The sequence below is a fragment of the Meleagris gallopavo genome, chromosome 1, assembly GCF_905368555.1.
Source record: "Meleagris gallopavo chromosome 1, MGAL_WU_HG_1.1, whole genome shotgun sequence".
Classification (NCBI taxonomy): Eukaryota; Metazoa; Chordata; class Aves; order Galliformes; family Phasianidae; genus Meleagris; species Meleagris gallopavo.
The window spans coordinates 38,893,909-38,917,652 of record NC_139404.1 but is presented as its reverse complement, the minus strand read 5'-3'; the positions used below and the strand labels follow the sequence as shown (position 1 = coordinate 38,917,652).

The window sequence follows — 23,744 nt, the reverse complement described above, 5'->3', positions numbered from 1 at the left end:
TTCACTGATGTATTTCCAGCACAGTGTATCAGAGGAGACATGCAGTTCTCTTCTCAGTACACAATCCCTGCTTGCATCAGTCATAATTCAGGATTGGAATCTAATCTTTGAAATGTTTCTTTCTGTTGAGATGCACACCCCAAGGGGCTACACTTCAGAAACCGAGTCAGGAGGCCTATAGGAAGTAACCTCCATACAGGCCTAGCAAAAACTGAATGTCTTTCTTGCCCGCATGGAATTAATAAACAAACAAAAAAATGCATGTATGGTTTAAAGCAATTTATAAATATATTTGCAAAGTTGTCTCTTTTTCTTCAAAAAATTCCAGAAACTTCATCAAACTTCATTTGTGTAAAACTGCTAATGTACTGCTCGTGCTGTCATACAAACTTGCATGATTTTATATAGTCCTAAAAAGGAGACCCCTCAATCATACTTTTCTCTCTTCCTGTGAACATTTAAGCACTCATCTAAACTGCATTTACAGAGATAAAGAAAGGGCATTTTCTTTTTGAGTTCATATTTTAATTTTCTTTCTTCTAATCCATTAAAGAAAGAGAGTAAAAATAAATTAAACTTACTTGTAAGACTAATTTCCCCAAGGATGCCCAAATCCATCTACACTATTCCTACATCTATTTTACAGCCGCTCATATTGCTGTGGAATTCTTGTAGAGTCTGAAAGCTTGAAGTATTAACCATCTTATTTCCGTATAAGTAATTAACACACACATTTTCACGTCTGCTCTAAGACTGCATAAGCAAATACAAACATACTATAACCAGAAAGAAGCACATGCACACACACACACAATGCATCATTAGATGTGGATATTCATATAAAAGAGTAAGAAGATTGCAGTCTTTCTATTTCAAGGAATGGGGTAAGAGAATCAATAGCAGTGCTAGAAAATTCTGCCCAGTGGCTGACAGTCCTCACAGCTGGGTGCTGATCTCCTGTACCTTTGGTCAGGGTGAATGATTAAGGAGGTGTACACATACAATAAGCTTTCTGTCCTTTCTCAAATGAAGAAGCTGTTCAAATAGCTCCTGAACCCAGGCACTTTTGTGGCATGGCGTTTCTCCTAAGATTACTAAGGCTTTTCAGAGCAATGCCTAGAGGTTTTGTATAGCTTCAGTGATAATCAGCTAGCAAAACCTCTTTTTCTTCATTTGAGACGTAAGAGGAAAAAAAAAGGTGAACAATTTGACGTTGCTTTTTTGTAGGAACTGCTGCAGTTGATGGTTCATCTAATGCAATATATTATTGTGTGAAATAGCCTGTAGCAAACGATTTGGTGGAAATTGTGTACTTGCTCCAAAATGGACAATTAATTAGCACATTCTTCATAAGAACCTGCAAAATGCACTGAAATATGGGAGTTAATTTATCCATTAATGTATCCATTAACATTTCTTCTATGATGGAGATGTTGTAATTTTTACTGTCTTTTGATACTGAAACTACCTTTTTCAGCTCATCACTTCAGGCGATCTGATGTCAAAGGTCCGAGTTGCGATTAGAAGAAACAACTCCCCAGGACTTTATTTGCCCACTGAAACAGAGCCTTTTTAGACAAGACCCCCTGCTCTTGTTGCTGCCCAGACTTAGGGAAGAAGAAACGTTGCTCTGGGTAGGAGAGAAGGAGTTTAATATGGCAGAGACTGATCCTTTTCCCACTGTTGAAACCCAAAGAAAATTTGCTGTGATGCTGTGCGACTGTTTTGCAAGTGTTAGAGAGATGTATTGTTGCAGCCATCTACTGCTGGAAGTTCTGCCAATCACTGTATTCTAGTAGAGATATTGAGACACTAGATGCTATAGAAATTCCCTCTGTAAGTAGACATCATAACATGTTTGTTGGTACTGATCTCTGCTGGATTCTTTTGGATTAGGCTAGTTGCAAATGCAGCTGTTGTAGTGGTGTTTGTTTTTTATTTTTGTCTTTTATTAACATTCTTTTCCTCTCCCCTAAAACTCAGAGAATCATGTTACAATATGGATTATAGAAATGCCATGGCACTAATAGAGTATTTCTCTTCCCATAATATTACATTTGTGTTAGATAGCTTTTAAGCTTTCGTACGTTTTAATGAAGTTATTAAAGTGAATGCTCTGCCTGCATAATTCATGAGCCTTCACTCTGTCTTCAAAGAACCAGTCTCTAAACAATATTTTTATTTTTCATATCTGCTATAAGACATTCAAAGCCTTTTGAGTTTGAATGTAGTATTTAAAATAAAAGCATAAGTGTAGAAACCCAGCTTTATTCTGATGTAGTACCATTTGGTCCCCTGAGATGGCTCTGATTTATAATATTTCCGTGACAGATACAAAGAGGAGCTATGTATTTTCTATTTATAGCTCATAAATATTGAGATTAGCTTTCACACATGATGGACTGGATTACAGGCTGCTTTTTCTGCTGTGGCTCTATCTGCAGCTTTCTGCAGAAGGAAGATCACATGGATCCAATCACAGCCTTTGCATTTCTTCCTAAACACTGATTTGGCATAAATGGATACAGTTTAGGGGTTTATATAATCTGTGAACTGTGCTATGACAATTCCTAAGTGGTAGCTGAGACTTTTCTAATTGGGTCCCCATCTCCATCAGTAACCTGCTTTTGATCTTGAGGGATGGTGAGAGGCAGCAGGGCAAAGAAAATAAGGGAAGCAAAAAGCTTCCTACTAGGATACATTCCTGGTAATTAGAATGACTAAAATCTAAGCATACTAAAATAACACATAAAACAAAAATGCCATATCTTTCAAAGTTTTTAAGAAGAACCTTGTTGAAATGAATCCCAAAAAGAAGATAAGCTATGTTAAAGCTTGAAATTATTAATCAGCTACTAAGAGATGATACTTTTTAGAAATAAAACTTTTTTTTGTCATTAATACAGTCACTGAACTTCTTAAGAAAAGGCATTTAGCCAAAGGGCCTGGGTAGCTAAAAAGCCATAACAACAGTCTGTTCAGGTGCCAGCACTCGTTTCAGGTAATTTATTTCAAAGATTGGTTCAGTCAAAGCAGGGGAAGCTGCTGGAAATGGAACTGAAAGCTTTTATTTTGTGTCAGGAACAAAAATGAACATAAATGCCAGCTACAGCTAAACACACTGAAATCTACAGAACTGCCTACATGAATGTGTGTTGGTATTGGGAATCCTTCTGTGTAATAAATAGCACTGTATTTATTGCATTTATCTGCTAGTCAAATGTGCTAAGGGTTTAACCAGAATCTTTTTCTTTAGAAAATAAGAAAACAAATAAACAAACAAATACAACACAAGATTAAAATGACTTCAGATAAAAGCTTTATACTTGTTTAAATTAGTAACTGAAATCACTACCACTGAGTTAAATGAATATATCCCAGGGGAGCTGCAGATAATTTCTTCTCTTTCTGGAGCAGAAGAGAATGTAAACCTGAATAACGTATCATAATTCATAGACAACCTTTGTGAACTGAAAGGCACTGATGAGATGCATTGTGCCCTTATCGAGGAATTATTCGGACTGTGTCTTTATGGGTTTTTTGGAGAGATTAAACTGCAAGCTGGTTTTAAAATCTTCTAAATCATCTAAAGGCAATTAAAAAACCAAACACAGTGACTAGAGAGTCTAAGTTCTCTTGATTTTCAGTAAGACAGAAGCTTCTAGGTCTCTTAGACATTTGGGGTGAAGTATGCCTATAATTCCATGTAAATCCAGTTTACCAAATTCAGACAAATAAAAATGACCTCCGTATAGTTAACATTCCTACATTTCACCTGCCAGATGTCAGATTCATTAAAAATGCATTTGAATATAATTTAAATAATTAAAATGCAGTTTTAAAACATGCATAATTGTTTGCTAGAGGCCCTCGCTAACCAGAAGTAATAATTTCCACTTGTTGCAGTGACTTGATGAGCTCAGGATGAACAGTTCCAGTGCTTAAGCCAAGGTTTCCTTTAGCCACAGCTTGATGTTGCAATTAAGTTTAAGACCTGGGAGTTGATTGCTCAGATGGGTGATCTGGTTTTGTTACAAGGAGTCTAATAAAGTTGATGATTAGTTTGTTGTCTTTTATCATCTATCTGAAGTATTTTATGCCTGGCTTTTGTCTGTCTATAAAATTTACGGAAAAGTTCAAAATGCTGGAGATAAAGACTTTCTCTGCAACTGTAGTAGCCGTTCAATTGGACACACAGATTGACTAGTGGCATTAAGCAATCACCAGTAGAACAGTGCTAAGAAAGCTACTTTGTTTTATACACAGTATAGGTTCTTTATTAACTGTGTTCTATTTCTACACTATAAATAAATATGTTGAAAATCAAGCATATTTTAAAGTACAATTGACCACAGTAATGGATGCACTCCAATTTTTGATGAATTATTAAAAAGAAGTTCAGAAGACTGCTGAGCCGCAGTGACTGACTTGCTCTTCGTACTGGGACAAGAGATATACAATTGCTAAAGTTTTACCCACCACTGAAGAGCAAAGCAGATATTCAGTAGAAGCAGTAATACTCAAGATGTTCAGGGCAGCAGCCAGAAAGAAACTGCAGAGCTGCCTGCTGTTTGCTGTGAATGCTTGGCAGACCTCCTGCAGAAGCCAGGGCCTTGCTCCTTCTTCATGAAATGCGGATAAACTCCACTGAGAGGCAAAAATGATGCAAGAGAAAGAGGAGCCATTTCCAGTTGCCTATTTTCTGCTTTTCCAGTATCTTCTCCAAAACAAGAGAGAATAACAGAAAGGAACCTTAGCTCTAAACATGCTAACCTCAACAGTGAGAGACTTTTTGGCAATTTTTGTCAAAGTTCTAATTTATTTTTTTCCAGCTGTGACACCTACATAATTTTCCCCTCTTGCTAATGGTCTTCCTTTGGTGACAGTAAGTGCTGTTGAGCATATAAGTAGCATTCATACTGAGAAAGCATTTGATTGTTAGCGTTTTCCCACCTCCACTGCAGTGCAAAACTTTCAGTTTTGCAAAACGAAAAGCAATTTTAGTGTCTAGAGAAAATAACAAAGTAGTGGGGAAAGTGTTCCTAATTGAGATAAAATCCTGTCACCTTCACTAGCACTTAACAGTACCACACTCTGAAGGCAGGTATTATTTAGTGTGAATAATGACAACAGAATCTCAGCTGGATTTTAATAGTTACTTCTGCATAATTTATTCAAAAGATAAATTCCCTAATGAAAGATACTGGATCCATTTTAAGCCATCTATAATTACTGCCTCAGGAATACCATACTAGCTGCTGTTTATCACTGTCAGGGACTTCTGAATTCCTACTACAACCACGGTATCCTATTGGGTTTGTTTGTCTCTGAGAGAAGACAGTGTTTCAAGTGTGGTATGGCCCTACAAAGGAGAACAAAATCTGTAATTCCCCAGAAATGCATTTATATGTCCTTTACTCTGTTTTGGTGTTTCAGCATATAGCGCATTCATTTCCTCGTGGTTATTTCCAACACAATGCATTATGTTTTTCATCAGAAATTTGTAGGTTTTCAGTTCATTAGTACTTCCCTCGATCCTTCCTTATGAGTTTTGTAGCCATTATTCATCACGCTTCTTTCAAATTTTGGAAAAGAATATACATGCTTTGACTCTTAGATCTCTAGTGAAAAAGAAAAAATCACACTTCTTCACTAAGAGGATGTAATTTTTCATTAGGAAACAATTAGAAAACTGCTTAAGAATTTTAATTTGAAATCGGTTCAGTGTAAGCATTAAGGAAACAAATACTGGTGTGTTCACACTTTAGAATGGGTGTTCAAAAAGTTAGATTGATTCAGGAGCAACTACAATATTTTCATGTCTTTATGATGTCTATTGCTGTACAGCAGAAAACTTCAGAAACAGGTAAAATAAAGGAAAAGTTACTAGTAAGAGACCTCATCTCCTTTTACTTTGTGAAGGCCTCATGTTACTGTTCATCAAAGGTGGTAAATGAAACCTAAAGGCTTACTGTGAGCAGGCCTCTATGCCTATGTATGCTTTAGATATACCTCTTACCTTGTGCTAAGACTATGAGAAAATGAAAGCCAAACACTTTACCATTCTGTTCGTCATTTGCTACTTCAAGATGAACAAGTACATCAGCTGTGTGTTAATGACAGCTGTAAAAGTGTTCAATTCTAGAGCTGTGATAGAAGTATCCTCATTCTCAATGGTCTGTAAAAACCTTGTCTTTTTAACAGAAGGTATATAAAATAAACTTTTCCTCTAAATACCTCTCCTTATGAAGCATCTTGTTACTTAATTTGATCTCAGTTAATTGGCAATTCAGTCAGTAATCTGTGTCCAAGAATTCCAGACACAGCGGAGAGCAGAAGCCTACACAGAGCTCTAGTAGGACCCAGGACACAGCCCCAGTGCCCCAAGTTGATGGCAGCCTCCCTTGGGGATGGCATATATCATCCCACTCACTGCCTGTGTGGCCTCATCATAAAATGAGGAAAGGCTGCAAGGACCATCTGTAGGTGGGAGGTACCAACCTCATTGACTCTCAGAAGAGAAGGACTGTCACTGTGATTGCTGCTGTACATATTAATGCAGAACACTCCCAGATCTGCTCAAGGGAGCAATCACACCTACACCCTTCAAATGCAGAAACAATGACCTAAACCAATAGTCAGCAGTGACCTGTGATATGTATTATGAGTAACACTGTAGGGAAATGCTCACATTTTATGAGATTAAACAGACAATAGGAATAGTAATCAGGGTTTGTTTTTCCTCTTGCTCGAATAGTCCATATTGATCTCCAGGTAACAGGATAGAAGGAAAGTATAGAGAGTATTATCTGACTGTTTAGCTTTTCACCTAGTATTGGACTGGAATGCACTGTATAATGAAATTTCTCTTTTTAAGCTAGAATGAGTTCTGATATACTCAGTCATGCCCTAAGATTCAGAAAACACAGAATGCATTTTTCAGACAGTGAACAAGAGCCCTTACACTCCCAACAAAGAGCTCTCCAATGGAAAATGAGTTGTTTTTCTGCCTTATGATCTTGAAAAATTCTGCAAGCAGATTTTCATGCATGTACCTGACAGACCACCGACATCCATCTTCTTCAGGTTCTTTGCCTCCAGAATGACAACAGTCAGCTTTCCAGCAGTAGGCACATAACGGAGGGAGAAGCAGATATCACCCAGCTTTTCTTGCTGTAAAAGCAAAAATAATGCATAGTGTTATTCTTTTTAACTCATTTTGAATCTTTTAAAAATGTAATTTTGAAAACCCCACGGAAAATTAACAGGATTACATTTCAAACCCCTGTTGTAAAACAGAACATTCAAATTAACAACAGATTTGCCACAAGATATTCATCTCAAATACTTGATAGCCACAAGACTGTTGTAGTCTTGTGCCCTGTACGGGCCCCAGTGACAAGATGTGCTGGCAAAGGCGGAGAGATTGTGCAGAATTACAGGAACTTTGTTTTAAAAGTAGATTTAGACTTGCAGATACAAGAGAGAGAAAAGAGCAAGATTGCTGCTTAGAAATGACCATTAGGATGATTTGAGTTGCTTTCCTCCTTCCTTTCATGCGCAATGGTATCTCTAGGGGAGTAAACAAGTTTTCCTTGAGACAAGAAAAATCAGGAAATACTAAATAGTCCTGTAAGGCATTTCAGACAGCACTTTTTCAGAGACAGTGGTCCTTATGGCACATATCTGTTTTCCACAGTTTATTCTGGGAGTATAAAGTACATCTCTGTCAATCCCTTTGGCTCCAGTGCTTTGTTAGAATAAACTAGAAGGTTGGTTGTTGAAAAGCGTTGGAAATGTATCTGGATTTTTGGTTACAACATTAGGTAATTTTGGCAGTATTATGCAACTTTTCCCCATATCATAGATACAAGAAGAACAAAGAAACTTACCAAGTTCAGAGTGTTATGACGAAAGACATAAAGGCTGAATCCTACCTAAAAAGCTGTGGGAACACCACTAAAAACAACTGCTCATAGATCCATAGATGAAGTTGGTATTTCACAAAGAAAAGCCAGCTTATGTCCTAAAGACATAGAAAATGCATCAAAATGTTCTTTTCTAAATGGAGCTCAAGCTTCCAAGTGATTTATGAGACTTTGAACTTTATGCAGTAAGCCAAATTTTCAGCATCAGTAGCAGTTAGACTTAGATGTCTACCTATACAAATACAAGACATCTGCTTTTACAAGTACTTTCTATTGACAATAAAGCACATATGCAATCTTAAAAGCTTTTGTTTCAATTTGTGTAACAAAAGTATCTAAACATCTCTGTCTGCATGAGCATTTTTGAAAATTAAATCCTTATTGAACAACAAGCATATATTTTATTTTTGTGCTCTCCTTACATTCTTCTCTCGATAGCTCTTAAACACTAGAAAAAATCACTTTTTTGTCCAGGTTTGAGTAAATATCTACAATACATCTACCTGAAAAATGCATGTGAGATTATCAGCTATACTTCAAAGTTTATATCTACCTCTCATGTCAAAAAGGTGCAAAGGTCTGTCTGGGAAGTCTTCCTTGGGGATACAAGAATCTGCTTATGCTGTTCTTGCTGAAGGACTGCAATCTTATATCTTAAAAACTTCTCAGCATGATATAGTTATTGTTCCTTTTAATTTTCAAAAACTTAATACAATACCTATAAAGTGATGGATTCTGAACTGATTATTACAAGTTGGGAATGAGACCTTGCGATTGTAAAAGATTGTTCCCTGCAAAAAACCAGCTCAATGAACACCATGGTGAGAAAACATACAGAACAAACACAAGATTGTGTGCAATTAGGAAATGATCAGATGGAGTAGAACAAAACAGCTCATGATGTTAAATGCATGTATCACACATTAAATACTGTCAAATACACATGCCCACATCTTGAAAACTGATGTGGTTACGGTATCCCACCACCTCAAAAAGGATATTGGATGATTGGAAAGGATTCCAAAAACAAAGCAGCATGAATGATGAAGGATAAGACACAGTTTCTGCATGAGGAACAATGAAGTAGATTATGACTCTTCAGACTTGACTGAGGATACTGGAAGGGGTATCTTAGACACCTTGATGTGGCGGAGGAGGGCCACAGTGATGTTATGATTTTCTTCAACCCGATGTAAAAAAAGATTAGGTTTTTAACTCATACCTGAAATAACCCAGTATGTCTTCCACTGCCTTTTTATGAAACTACCTTTTTATGAAAGGACTCACTATTCCTGTCTGTTTTAACAAGCTGCTATAAATCTCAACTTATCCTAGAACTACAGATTTTAGCTTTGCAATCTGCTCTGAGCATGCTGTGATGGGGTGATAGCAAAGCATGCTTCTACTCCTCTGACATTCAGTTTGGGAAGCACTGTTGGCTGGGCTAATGGTGAAGTTGATCTATCACTTCCAGCTTGTTCAGAATGGAAGAAATCAATTGCTTATTGATTTGTGTTATCATGATCACAGCTCACCCAGCCACCTTGTGTTCTTTGCATTCCTGTCCTATTACATGGTAGACTTGGTTTAAATTAGCCTGGCTGATTCATTAGCCTCTGAGTAAGACTGAAACGGGATATCTGAAAGCTCATCTTAGCCCCACCATCTCAAACACCTTTGTGCTCACGTACCAACTGACACTGAAGGGCTCTGCCCTCACTCCTGCATTCACTGGGCAGTGCATTGGTTGTAGCACAGAAATGGCATTCCTCTGAAATGTACTGTGCCACTGACACATACCAAAGTATCTATTTTGGAAGGAATTTTTAAATTATTGCTATGTTTCTAATTGGTCTAATTTAAGGGCTAGGTTGGTTTTTTTTTTTTTTTTTTTTTTTTGTACTTTTGCATTTGCATTGAGACTGGTATGTGTTAGGACTGTTAATATTTGTTAAAATTGTATAAAGATTGTTTTTTTTCCCAAGCTGAATGGCTGAGTAGAGTCCAGAGGAAATATTTTACAAACAGTTATTACCATGAAGACCATCACCTGTCACTGGGTTTTCTCCATCTATAATCAGGTCATGCTTTGTGCAAATCCTGCAATTGTCTAACAGGAGAGTATTCTTATGAGAGTATTTAATGCATTTTTAGCCTCTTTTAAGGTAATTTTAGCTGCACGAAGCATAGAGAAGAAGCCAGAACCATGTAAACAGAGTTTGCCATAGATCAAAGCAAGCAAGGGAAATGACAGCAAATGCTGGGCTTATTCCAGTGAATAACTTGAAGAGAAAGCGCAGGTACTTGCTTAAATGTAGTAGTTTTTTTGGCTGTCACTAAAATTTGTAATAACTGCAATTCTTGATTTTTTTTTTTTTTTTTTTTGCATTTCAACATTTTCCTTTTTGCTTTGCTGCCACATGTTTTCTTAGTCTTAACCTGGTTTGTGTGTATTTTTTTTTTTTTTTAATATAATTTTAAAGATATTTGTCAGGCAAAGTACTGCAAGTTGCAGCATTGCAATGAAGCAACAGAAAGCAGTCACTAGAGGTGTGGTTTGCAGGAGATAATTACAAACCCCTGCAGGGCTATGAGGTACAGATGAGTGCTTCTGGTATGGTGATTATCTCATGGAGGTGCCTTATTGTTATTATAAATTTCTTTCAGCCCTACGTATAAATAATTTATGTTAGTAAATTACTTTGATCTCTGATGGAAACTGTAAGTTAGTGTTAGAAACTTCCAACTGGGAGGTTCACAGGCATTAACCTATTCATGTATAATGCCTAAACACCAATTAATAGACTCTCTCCATCTAAGCAACTGCATAACTTCATTCCATTTAAAGAGGATGCAGTGAAGCAGAACATAAATGACATAGCACTGATAGCAGTTCTTCAGTTAGAAAAGGCTATTTGAGGGCCTGTTGAGAAGCTGGTCTTTTAGAGAAGATTCTGAATGTCTCCTGCTTGTCTTACGTTTCTTCTCGTATTTGTCAGTAGTCATTTTTGCCTTGACAGCACACTTTCCTAATGAGCTACTGAGAAAAATGCTATTTATGCAGATTACTCTCATTCACACTGCAGAATCTCTAACAGTGATATCTATCTTCTTAATATAAGCAATCTCCACATTTTTGTGTAAGATACTATGAGGAAGTCGATGCTCACAGCTCTCTTGGTAAAACAATACCAAAGTAACAAGCCACAGCGTCACATGTTTTTTTCCTAATTGGATCTACAAATCCAAAATAGTCAGTGGAAGGAAGGATATAAACAGTGCAATGGGTTTCCAAATTCAATACCCAGTTTTGATTGTAGATATTTGCTGGAGAGAAACACAATAGAATGTGGTTTTTAGTGAAGACCCAACATACAATCTCCCACTAATCAATATTTGCAATACCAAGCTACCAGGACTCATTATACAGTTTTCATACCAATCAAAATGTTTTAAAACTGTGGAAAAAACAGGGACAGCACTAATGTGGATTATAACTAAATTAGCTCCTTTAAAATTCAGGAAACCCGGGTAAATAGTAATGACAGAACCTCTAATTGTAATTCTCACATATGTGGGCTTTGGACAGTTTTGAGGCCATTGCTATTCTGTTGCCATAACGAGATCTCAAATCCAACCAATTCTTTGCCTTGGCAAATAAATTGTGAATGCATTCGGTCACAAAGTTATCATACTAATAACAGTATCAGAACCCCACAGATGCAGAAATGCTTGGACTGGCCCTCACAAGAGCCACAAGAGCAAGTGGGGAGAGTTAGGAACTGATGACTCGATGATATCAAGATAATTAGGCAAAGGATTGTGAAGTGAGCAAGGTGGATATAAAATCCCAAGTGCAGAAATCGGCTAGAAATAGACAGTGAAACAGGGAAAGCAAAAGGAGAACTGGAAAGAGAAACAAAAGATGGAGCTAATCTGTCAGCCCATTATTACAGCACTTCTTGAGATTCTCACATGAATATGGATGCACTCAGAGTACCATCATACCCAAAATGAATAAGCAAGCGTGGGGATAAAGTGCTGAGAATGAACAGGAAGGGCAGAATTCTTGCCAGCCTCTTCAGGCAAATGTCTGATTACAGAAACAGATATTTCAGACTTGTGAAATGTTAACTATAAACACCGTCAATACAAACTTAAGGATTTTAACAACTAAACCATTAATCGGATGAGCAGAATAATTTCCCTGCTGTCTAAAAGAATTTCATGCCCATGAATGGAGCAGCCACACAGTTATACAGCTGGAAATAAACAGGTGCAAAATGCCTCTGGAGACAGAGAAGAACCCTGCACCTACTGCACTTCTGAAGAAAATATTTTAACATAACAAATATGAACAGACAAGTGCCCTGCAATGTGCCTCCTTATTCAAGGATCAGTCTTTGTTTGCAGGAATAACCCACCTGTCTTCCAAAATGGAAGTGTAATATTTGTGATCAAAGATTTCTCCTGTTTGCTTTTAGTAATGTTATTTCAGAAATGCTTTCATGGGTTATACCCTCTCCAAATGTGCAAACTTGGCCATAAAATGAAGCTCATGTTAATGCAAGTGTTAAGTTACAAGCCACATAGCAAGTAAACTAAGAAGCAAAACCAAGCCAAATAGGTTACAGCAGGAAATCTCAAAGAAACAGAAGGTTCTTGAGGCAAGGATCCAAAGGGCTTGCTTTGAATGGTGTTAAAAAAGGGATTAGCAGAGACAACGGTCTAAAGAAGAGATGTAAAGGAGGCTGATGCTAGGTGAACAGTGAATAGAAATAGAAGCAAAGGTCCAGGAAGTAAGTTTTAAAAGGGAGTTTTAGAGCAGACAGGGAACATTCTTTCAAATAAAGTGAATTTATTAAAGGTATCAGGAGGTGGTATCTGTAGGGATACAGTCACGGTATACACTGGGAGTGTGGAAGAACCAAGAGAAACAGCTTTAATTGCATATTCCTTTCCCTACTACAATTCTACTCTCTGACTTCTTTGTCATACAACTTTCATACAACAGCACTATTTTTACCTTTACTTAAAGGGAACAAACAAGCCTTCCTTCCTATGGGAATAAAGGCAACCTTTTTTTTCCTTTCTTTCCCCTCTCTCTCTGAACAGCACTAGTTGATACAGGAATTCTTCACAAATCTCTGCCTTTCTGTCTCTATTTATATATCTAGTAGTACGTTGTGTTTCTGCTACATGCCCTTGTTATGTAATACTCTCCAATGCAATGATAAATCTGGCTTGAAAGCAACTTAGGTAATTATATGAACCAGTCAATGTTATTAAAAAATTAACAAGTCAGGTTCTGCCAGCTTCCCTCTTCTAGTTCTCTTCAATACATTTTTAACTGTTTAGAGAAAGCACTTTTTTGCTGCTTTCAAAAAGCAGAAAAAAATGAGGAGAAAACACTTAGTAGTAGTAGAAAATGATACTTTATGATCAACAGTTTAAAAGCATTACAATCAACTGCCATCTTCCCAAATGAGAAAAGCTGTGGCTAAAGGTACTTGAAATCAGATTAGCAGAAACACACCCTTTCACTTACAAATAAGAGATTTTGCTACCAGATATACTGAGTACTTAAGAAGACAAAAAGTAATTTCTTAAATAAACAAGAAAGGGAGCCAAGAAAATACTAAAAACCAGCCTATGATGTCTGAGTGTAACTCCCAGCCTACTCACAAGCAATTGCAGCTGGTTGCTCTGCTTTAACTATTGTATCTTGCTCCGTTTTGCCACTTGGCTTCTCCTCTGCTCTTGCCTGATCATATTTCTAAATGTCACTCACGTTTATGCAAGCCAGCGCGCAAAACAAAATTAATTTAACTGAATGGCACATTAATATTATTACTTTTGACAGCATGGAAAACTTATTAACTATAGCATGTCACGAGGCTAGCCTTCTAGTGAGTCGTCTAAGTACAACACTGAAAGGAAATGAGATACAGTTGAAAGGTGGTTTTTGGCTTATCACACACCATAAAAGTCAAATCACAAAGCTCTTCTGTAATTAACAGAAAATTACATGTGCATTGCAATCACTCTACAGAACATCCTTGTCATCTTGTGATAGGACACAGGAAGTCACAGTACAGTGCATGATTTGAAGACATTGCTTGAAGTAAGTATGGGCACTGCAATGCTTTGTTTGTGCAGTTTCCACTAGCAAGAAAGTGTCTTGTTTACAAAAGTGGTTGACTCAAAAACTTTAGACTATGGGTTGAAATTACAGCGTACACTGGAAAAAAACCCACAGGATTAGTGAACAACAGAGAACTCTAAATAAGAATCAAATCAATTGCAGACTTTTTACTTGTATCCGAAATAGCATCTTTGTATGAGGAACTTTTCCCCTTAAAGTAACACATGCAGATTTTGGTCAGGACCAGAGTGGCACTGTATGTAGTGCTATATCAAAAACCTGGTATCTACAAAGTCCTTGCTAAAATGATAATACATTTTCAGTTAATGACCAGACAGAACAGACAGATTTAACAAATTAGTAAGTAGGAATGAGTGGCGTAACACAATGAATTCTCTATGGCTGCTGGTAAATTCTGCTGAAATCTAGCGCCTTCAGTTAAATGTGAATTCAGAGACACCATTACTGAAGATACATAATAAATTTCTATTTCTCAATCAGTGATCTGCAAGAACCACAAAGAGAACCTCACAGGAGTCTGTGGATTACCTTCATAGCCACACATCCTTTCTCCTTCCCTCTGGAAAGAACTCCCAAGACAAAATGGCCTTGCATCAGTCACAGCTATAATAAAAAATAAATGGATCCTTTTGCAGTGACATTGATGCAACCTAGTTCATTCATCTCCTGTGGACATATGCTCTCACTTCTTGCTTTCTTTTACACCATTCAGCTTTCATGTTGCCCCATTATATCCTCTGGTACATCTTCCAGCTCTCTTTCACGACCCCAAATCATAAACTCCACACAATACACCTGCTGCCTTCAAAATCTCCTGTATTCCCAATTAGACAAGAGGTGGTATATGATGTGGTTGTTTTGAAACTAGAAACCTTCTGGTTAGCAAGCAGCAGGCTAAAGAGAGCATGTAAGAACATTACACATACATAAAAGTTTCCTTAAAGAGGGCAAGAAGCTATTTCTGTTCTCATCCAGTCATTGATTTTCATTAAACAGAAGCTGCCTTATCACACATCCCAGCTTCCAGAGCAGCAAGTATTACAGTTCTGTGCCTTTATTTTCATAGGAAGAAAACTCAGACAAAAGGCAAATTCTGATGATCTGTGGCACAGCAGCCACACTGATGACCTGGAAGGGCCTGAACAGAAGGAGTCTTCAGAGGCAAGCTGAAAAGAACTGGGATTTATTAATGGGAAAACTACAGACATGAGTTAAAAGACAATGGGTGAAGTCTTAAGACAATACAGTTCTCCATCTGTAATTTATCCAGATGAAGAAGGCTTTTTGCTTCCTCCATAACGTAATTCAAATCAATGCCACCTATTACTTCTATCCACTACTTCTTTTCTACAAGCACTGGCATGATTTGAGATGTTGTTCTGTATCACTGCTTTCCCTTTGGAAAGTTTTCTTACATGACCCTATTTTTCTAATTTTTGTACTGAAGATTTTTCCAGAGCTTCTAAACTTCCAACAAATATGAGATAAAGAATACACAGCTGGAGAAGAGGCAGGCTGGAAACCCTCAGAAGCGCTCTTTCTGTAGTGCTTTCTCATTTCAGGGAAGTCCGAAGTACGTAAAATACTCTTTCAAGATGACTTCAATATTTTTGTCTTTGGATCCAACTGAAATGAAGAAACTAATGCGCACCCCACGAATTATGAGTTTGGACTTCAGTTTGGTAAAAAGTTGAGCTCCATTCAGAAATGTGTGCATTCAAATCTATTGACTTACCCTTAGCTGGCTCCTATCCACTTCTTATACCAAGCATTCAAGAATATAATTTACAAAGCTGCTGAAATATATTCAAGTTTTTGGATTAATACATACAGGTAAAAGCCTTTTTTATTACCCTGTTTCCTCTGACTACCTCACTTTGAAAAATGCACTCTCTTAACACATTCTTTAGGAAGACAAGACAGCTCATCAAAGGTCGTTGTAGCAATCAGTACCACACACTGAATTTCATTAATCTCTTCAGTAAAAAGATAGAGGTCACCACAGTCATCTACAAAAGTCTAGGTAAGAAGACTGTACTTATCATGAGATCTCTGGCTCAATGATGTTCATTTTTAATAAATCTCAAGCCACAAGGGAAATTCCAGAGGATTGGAACAGTGCTAATGTTATGCCACTCTTACTCAAAAAAAGGAAGGAAAAAAAAAAAAAAAAAGACAAAAGGCTAAATGGGATGCAGGTGGTATCTATCAGCTACTTGCCTTTTATCAAACCTAGATAAGGCAATGAAGAGCTCATAAAAGTTTGCTTTAATGATGGTTTAAATGATATGGAATATAATGAATGTGAAGTCACATAAGGAAACTGGGGCTATTTGAATAAACCCAGATTCATTCTGTGATTAGATTGCAGATTTTGCTGATGAGGGATGTCTTATTTTCAGCTAAGATTGTTTTCTTTAGATTGCCTGATATGATGCTATGTTTTTGGTTCTAGGAGAAAAACAATGTTGATAACACACTGATGTTTATAGCTGATGCTAAGCAGTGCTGTACAAAGCCAAGGCCATTTGCAGTGAGGGCCCCAAGGAGCTGGGAGGCAAAAGAATTGGGACAGCTGTCTTAAACTGGTCAAAGGGATATTCCGTACTGTATGACAAAGAATTACTATAATGGTAAATAATAATGCAATAGGTAGTTCAGAGAAAAAGTGCTAAATCACTCAGTCAGCTAAGTTAGCCAGAGCCAGTCACACAGATCACATCATATAGAGACAAAAGCAAACACTGGACATCCTAGGAAAAAGAACTTGGACTATTTCTGAATATCTACTGAATCAGGAAATATATCTTAGAGGGCAGTGTTTCCTGCTGTGATTTTAGGGTTGTAAGCTGCACGCTATGAACTGCAAATGCAATGCTATGCAAAAGAGTCAATAGTAGAAGAGAGAAGCAGCAGGTGACTTTCCTTTTCTGGCAAGATCAGCTTGAATGCTGCATACAGTTCTTGCATACATATTGTTACAAGATTTTGAGAAGTAGGAAGAATGTGAAAAATCACAACTTTTACAGGAAAACTGAAGAAAAAGCATGATCATAAGAAACATAAAAGATGAATTTCTGCTGCTTTTTAAAAGATGACTGAAGGTGACTTGATTGCAGTATTTAAGTATATCCACAAAGAGGAAGCATCATGGATTAAATGCCTTGAATTTACTGAAGAAGGGCAATACAAATATCAAGGACTTGACGTAGAATCCAAAAATATCCATATAAGAAATAAAGTACGCATTTTAAACAGTAACTGCAGAAGCTGTTAGGGATGTCTTTCTTCATTTCCGATTTATAGGCCCTTTTAAGAGTTTTCCAGCAAAGCTGCCTATGGCAAATACTGGCCTATTGACAGCAATTGACACTGACTACAGACATTGCCAGCAAGACCTCATGCAGAATTTTCTAGTAGAATTTTCACAAAATTCTAATTATATAATACCAAAATGTGTCTTGGGAGATTGTGTTTTGATGAATTTTCAATATAACCGTGCAAGATAATACTGAAGGGGAAGTTGTCTGAGCTTTCAGGGTTTGCAGTATATGGCCATGTAGACATGACAAAATGTTATAAATTGAGAATGAGAGGGTTTCTAGCTCCTCGTTCCAAAACAAAAACCTAACTTTCTTGTTAGCTTGTTAGAAGGTTTCCTTGTGCTCTCTCTCTCCCAAAATGGCATAGAAGTAACAATTCTGCATCGCAGATGCAGCCTGTTTCCTAGATTAAATGGGATTATAGGATTTCTCTAAAATTCTTTAAAATGTTCCTTGAAGATTTAGAAGTCTGACAAACTCATCTCATTTTGAAAAACTATCCGATTTGATAGGAAATAGTACTATTTCTAAATAAAATAAAGGTATTTGAAATTACAGATTTATTTATTTATTCCCCCCCCCCAGAAAGAAAATGTTAATGTTAGCTAGTCTAGGCTTAGTGCAAATGAAACATAACAGATTTAAAGGCCTGTCATTCTTAGTGAGTTGTAAGAGCTCATATACTGGTGTCTTCTGGCAATAAATCCAAGCAATCACTGAACAAGTGGGTTAAAAGAATTTAAAGATCATATACCAGTGTTTATATACAAAATATTCACAGTTTTATATGTAGTGATCGTGCTTGAGGCCGATAAATAGCTGGTTTTCATGACAGGGAAGATATAAACAGGAAAGTTTCAAGGTCTTAAATTCTTACCTAATGTGACCAGTGTTTGTGCTTGCAGGAACTTTTGCCAGTTGCTGAGCACTAAAGCTGAATTCCAAGCAGGAAGCCAGTATTCTCCAGTCATTCTGGCATACATGATTGCTGCATTAAATCTAGTAGAGCTTAATTAAAAATCTGTTCTCATTTACAGTGATCATATATTAAGTAATATTAATTATTTTTGGATTTTATGTTTTTAAATATAAAAGGTGTAACTTTCAGTACAATATGTGCAATTTTTTCTTTAGGCAAATGGATAAAACTAAAATCATACAGTTCTCCATTAAAATAAAGTAAAAGTTTGGTGGCACAGACAGATATTCTGAAGAAAGACTCAAAACTTTTATGAAACTTTAATGAGATTTTAAGTGATTCAATAATTTAAAGGATATGCTTTTTTTTTTTTTTTTTTTAAAGAAACATGCTGTGGAAGAACCACAGTTTTTATTCTTTGTCACTGAATTGTAATAGTTGCAGCTATATTATATACAATAAGTACAAAAGATAAACACTCACAGAGTAGTCAAAATTAATTCAAATGACCCACCTCTCCCAGAAAACTTGCCTGTTCTAAGATGCCACAGAAAATGAATGCTTTGCCTGACTGATTAATGTGAGAGTCTGAATGAATGAAAACATTCAGCATAGTCCACAGTTATCTGATTCTGGGCTGGGCATTTAACAGAAAGGGGTCATCAGCTGCAGACTTCAGGGCATTTGCATGACAATAAACTGCTGCCAATTCTGAAGACAGAATTCCACTCATCAACAGAGATTCTTCTGTTTATTATTGATGTTACAGATGAAGAAGACAGAAAAGCAAAGGTAGAATAAATGGGCTCCAGACAACTTGAGAGGACTACCTGGAACAGTTTAAGTAATATCTAAATTTCATTAAGGATCTATTTGGGAGCTTTGCTTACCTCCATCCAAACCAGTGAGAAACTGCAGTGCCACGTTCTACACAGGTGGCAGCAAATTCAAAAGAGTAATCTTCTAGGGAGTGATTCAGGTTTGCATTTTATGACCAGGTCTGTATCTAAGAAGATTACATTTGACTCAAAGTCAGCAACAAATTGAAACAGGCACCAGGGTTCCCAAATTTAGTTGTCATTACCAGCGACAGTGGAAGCAGCAGTAACTTCTAGTTCTGTTCTGTTACAGGAGAATGCATCCAACTGATCAAGCAGCAATAACATACCACTATAAAACTATCTTTCTCACTGCTAGTTTGGAAACTCCTGCCTTTGGCACTATTTCTATAAATGTAATTGCAGATATAATCCTCAGGGAATCTATCTTGGCCTCCATGTCACTGGATTCAGTTGCAGGTAGTTCTCTTCATCTAGTGATTGACCAGCAAAAGTACACACACACTGGGTGCAGAAGCACGTGTGTGTTCAAAAAGGAGAGAAGAACTGAATTTCTTCTGCACACTGATGATTGCAGCTCAAAACAAGCTGTATTCTGCTCTGTCGTAGACAGACTCTGTATCAGTGAAGATACTCCATAGCAAACAATTCATTTTCTGGAAATGCTGCCAGTGGAAGGGACAGAACTGCTACAGTACCAATCTATCCATCTGTCAGAGTCATGCGAAATAAGAAGTCTCAGTTTAGGCAATTAAAGCTGCTTATGAAACTTTTACAAAAGCTTTTCTAGTTCTATCCGAAAGATCAAAGAAAGATGTATTTCTGCTCCATTCTCAAGTCTACATCTTACACAGAAACTCAGAGTGAGAAGATGATGAGAAGTGAGGGGGTGGAGTGATTCAGAGGGCTTGATCTCTGGTCAGCATTGATACTAAAAACTAACAACTCTGGGCTGTGGAAGCTAAAATGTGCAGATCAATTAGTAACTGACTCAGGTGTATAGAATGATGGCAGAAGTCAAAATAAAATACCTAAAAGAATGAGAAATCACTCAGGATTTTATGATTTTCTCCCTTTGTAAGACCAATGATTGAAAGTCTGGAGAGAGACAGAAGTAAGAGAGAAGAGAAATGGTATGATCTTCAGACAGCACTATCATTCTTGGAGTAAAATTCCTCACTATTAGAATTACAGATCACAGAGGTTAAAAAATTGAATTATATAACACCAGTATTGTAAGTGTTTATGCTCAGATAAGGTATTGAATAACATTTATATCCATCTTGTTTCCTTCCTTAAATCTTACATATGATGTACTTACCTATGAACATTCAGGAATGATAGTATTTGCTTTGATCTGTATGAGACAAAGTGAAAGACTAGCCATAATCAGCCCTTCAGAAAGAACTGTTTGTATGTGGCAGAGAGCAAGATCTTAAAAACTGGAAATGTCAGCCCTCCATTAACCTACAAGGTAAAAACGCATAATACAGAGATATTCTATGAAAAGGTTTTGCTTTTTTTTTTTTTTCCTGCAAGTTATTATTTTGTTCAACAGCATTCTGTCCAGACTGAATTAGACAAGAGCAAGAAGAAAAGGCTTTGCTATTAAAAGGTTTATAGAAAACAATTTAAATCCTCTTGTCCTGAGTGTTTCTATAGTTGTGATGATAACATTCAAGGAATAAACTGTAGAATGCCTGAAGAAAAGAAAGATGAAAGAAGTACAGGGTTGATTGCATTAAAACCATCCAGTTATCTCAACTGGACTACATCAACACAGCAACACATCAGCCAAGGTGAACAATTTCTTTAGCCTTTGGGAGAAGGCTGAGTTTTATTATATCACCAAACAGGAAACTGTAGGAATGAGTTACTGCTCTGTGTTATCGATTTAGCCTAGAAATAAAACCTAGAAAAAAATCCTAAATTCATGTTCTCTGCCTCTTAAACATATTAACATAAAACCAGTAAAAGCCCAATACTACCAAACTGAAAATACTTTATTGTCTTAGATTTTAACAATGATTTCTCTAAAATAAGGGCATTTTTTGCTAATTCCTGTCACAGCACACAGTGCTTCAAATGCTAGTTAAACTCATTATTAAACTAAACCAAAACACAACAGACTCTGAAAAGAGGTTAAATGGTTTTTATGGTAATCCCTGACATGGTCTAAATTGGTGTTTAGAGAGACCTGATGAAAAAAATGAAGAAGATGACTAATCCTTTTATTTCTCAGATTGCTATTCCTAAATCTTTGTCTTTTAACCTTTTCAAAAATACATTTGATGCCTTTGGAAACCAAGATCCCTTAGTTTGAAGTGGGCACAACAGCCAGAGGGCAGTGTCCCAAATTAGCCCTCAACCTTTTTCTGAAAAAGCTGCCATCTTGTTGAGAACTGTCTTGGGACGTATGTATATAAATTGCTGTGAAAGTAATGCCTCCCATATATTTCCATGGAAACTACAACAGATACAATGAGCACAACAGCACATTTTGATTGAGTGAATTCTCAACTACAAAACAATGTTTTTCAACACATTCACCTCCACTAGCTATGCACTTTTGCCAGTGATGAAAAAGAGCCTGCACGCTGCACTCCTAAAAATCTGCACCAGTGGAGGTGACCCACTGTTGCCATTGCTGAAATGCACTACACACTACCTCACTGTGCTCACATCCACCATTTGGTCTCCATAAACATTCATCAAGCGTTAGTGAATGTCAATAGGTACCATTTTTTCTGCATGAAGGAATTCATTGATATTCTTTGCTCCATATTCACTTCCATGTCAGATGCCATTCTGTCAGACTGCCCCTCTGCTGCCATCTGTCACACAGCAATAAAATATAACGGAATATTGGTGGGAAGGTTCCAGCTCTCCTGCTATACCATCAGCATCTGCCTCTGATATTGTGGGCCAACATAATAAAGCAGGAGGCATTATTTTCAGAGCAGCCCTTGTAGAATATCAAATATCATTAATATGTAAGGAAGAAAAACATTTTAATTTTTAATATTTTTCTTAAAATATATATATAAAAAAAAGAAACAAAGTCATAAAACTAGAGGGATATTTAACCTTTTTTGTGAAACTAACCCATCTGGCTGGTTCAATGGCTGCAACTCTTAGAGAGCTCTCAAGTTGTTCATCAGAGGTTTTTGATGAAATTTTACTCTTCCTGTGTGCCATCCTTGACAATTACTGTTAAAAATGTGCTTACTGCCAAAAAGCAATGGCATGAATAAGGTGTGACTGTGAAGTGAAGGATTGTGGAAGTCTGGTAAAGAGACATGATCAGATTTTTGAGTTGAATATCTGATTGTAACTCTCTATTTGAAAATTTGCATGTAATATATTTTTTGAATATATTTATTATTGAAAATGGTGTCTCAAAGATAAATCAGTGAATTTTGAAATCTATTCTCAAACTCCTTTATCAAAATGGAAAGCATGCCTGTATATTCTTTGCTGTTCAGAGCACAGCGTTTAGCCAATGTATCAAAATACATGCAATTATTTGCTGAGCTGGGCTACATGTGAACCACAAGCTATGGCTTGAACATGCCCAATTTACAGCATGTTGTGTGGCCCTTTTATGCCAATCAGTAGATTCTGAACACATGCTTATAGTCCCTCCCAGATTACAGTTGTATGACTGGGTGTCCCAGCAATTTTTGTCTGAATTCCCTGGCATTCCTTCTTCAGCTTCAGTCCAAAACATCTCTTCATGCCCTAGGGCCTTTCACTTAGAATATACTTCAATCCATGCAAATGACAGATACATCAACGGGCTGAATGAATCACCTGCAGCTACATAGCAGAATGCTTCCAGCATCTAAGCCACATAGATTTTGCTTCAGCCTTTGTAAAAAGAATTCTTTTGTTGATTTTGATCCCTCTTAATATCTTTCTCAAGAGCCTATTAAAAGGCTGTCCAGAATCTTGCTTTCCAAATGCCACTTTGTGTTTAACATCCAAGTCCAGTGCTTTCAAACTCCTTGGTTGGTCCACTCTTTCTCCTCCATTATACATTTAAAAATATCCTATACTCAAGCAATTTAAAAAACCCCAAAAACAATAACATGAAGATGTAGAGTTGGGGAGTTGTCCACTGTTCCTTCCTTTGACTTTGTAGCTTACTGCAACGTCATTAGGAATGTATCTTGTCTCAAATCATTTTTTTTTGGTGTATGGATTATTACAAGATGGACAGCAGCAAGTGTAGGATACATTTTGTCAGCAGTTTAACCTCAAGATGCTTTTCCATGCTTGAAAATCAAATGCTAATAAGCACATTTCTGACAATCATGCCATGGAAGTTTTTCTGATCTGAGAGAGAACGTATCCTGAATCAATGGGCACCAGCAACAGGCAGAACATAACACTATCACAAAACTTCTGCTTCTTATATTCCACCCTCTGAATTTGAATTTAATTTCGATAGAGCCAGAAAGTCTGAGGTGAATCCCTTTTGATTTCAGGTAAGCTAATTCTTTTTGTTATAAAAAAACCTCCAAAGTTAGGTGCCTTTTCCAGAGAGAGAGTAAAGAAACACGATAC

The 23,744-nt window shown here is 36.9% G+C and overlaps 1 protein-coding gene across 2 annotated transcripts in view; it reads right to left on the bottom strand.

The window, feature by feature from the left end:
* SYT1 (synaptotagmin 1) overlaps window positions 1–23,744 on the bottom strand; it is a 337,461-nt gene that overhangs the window by 44,450 nt on the left and 269,267 nt on the right. For both annotated transcript variants that reach the window (XM_085221774.1, XM_085221782.1), the window contains exon 9: window positions 7,056–7,173. In XM_085221774.1, coding sequence (XP_085077900.1) covers window positions 7,056–7,173 — 118 coding nt within the window. The remainder of the gene's footprint in view (window positions 1–7,055; window positions 7,174–23,744) is intronic.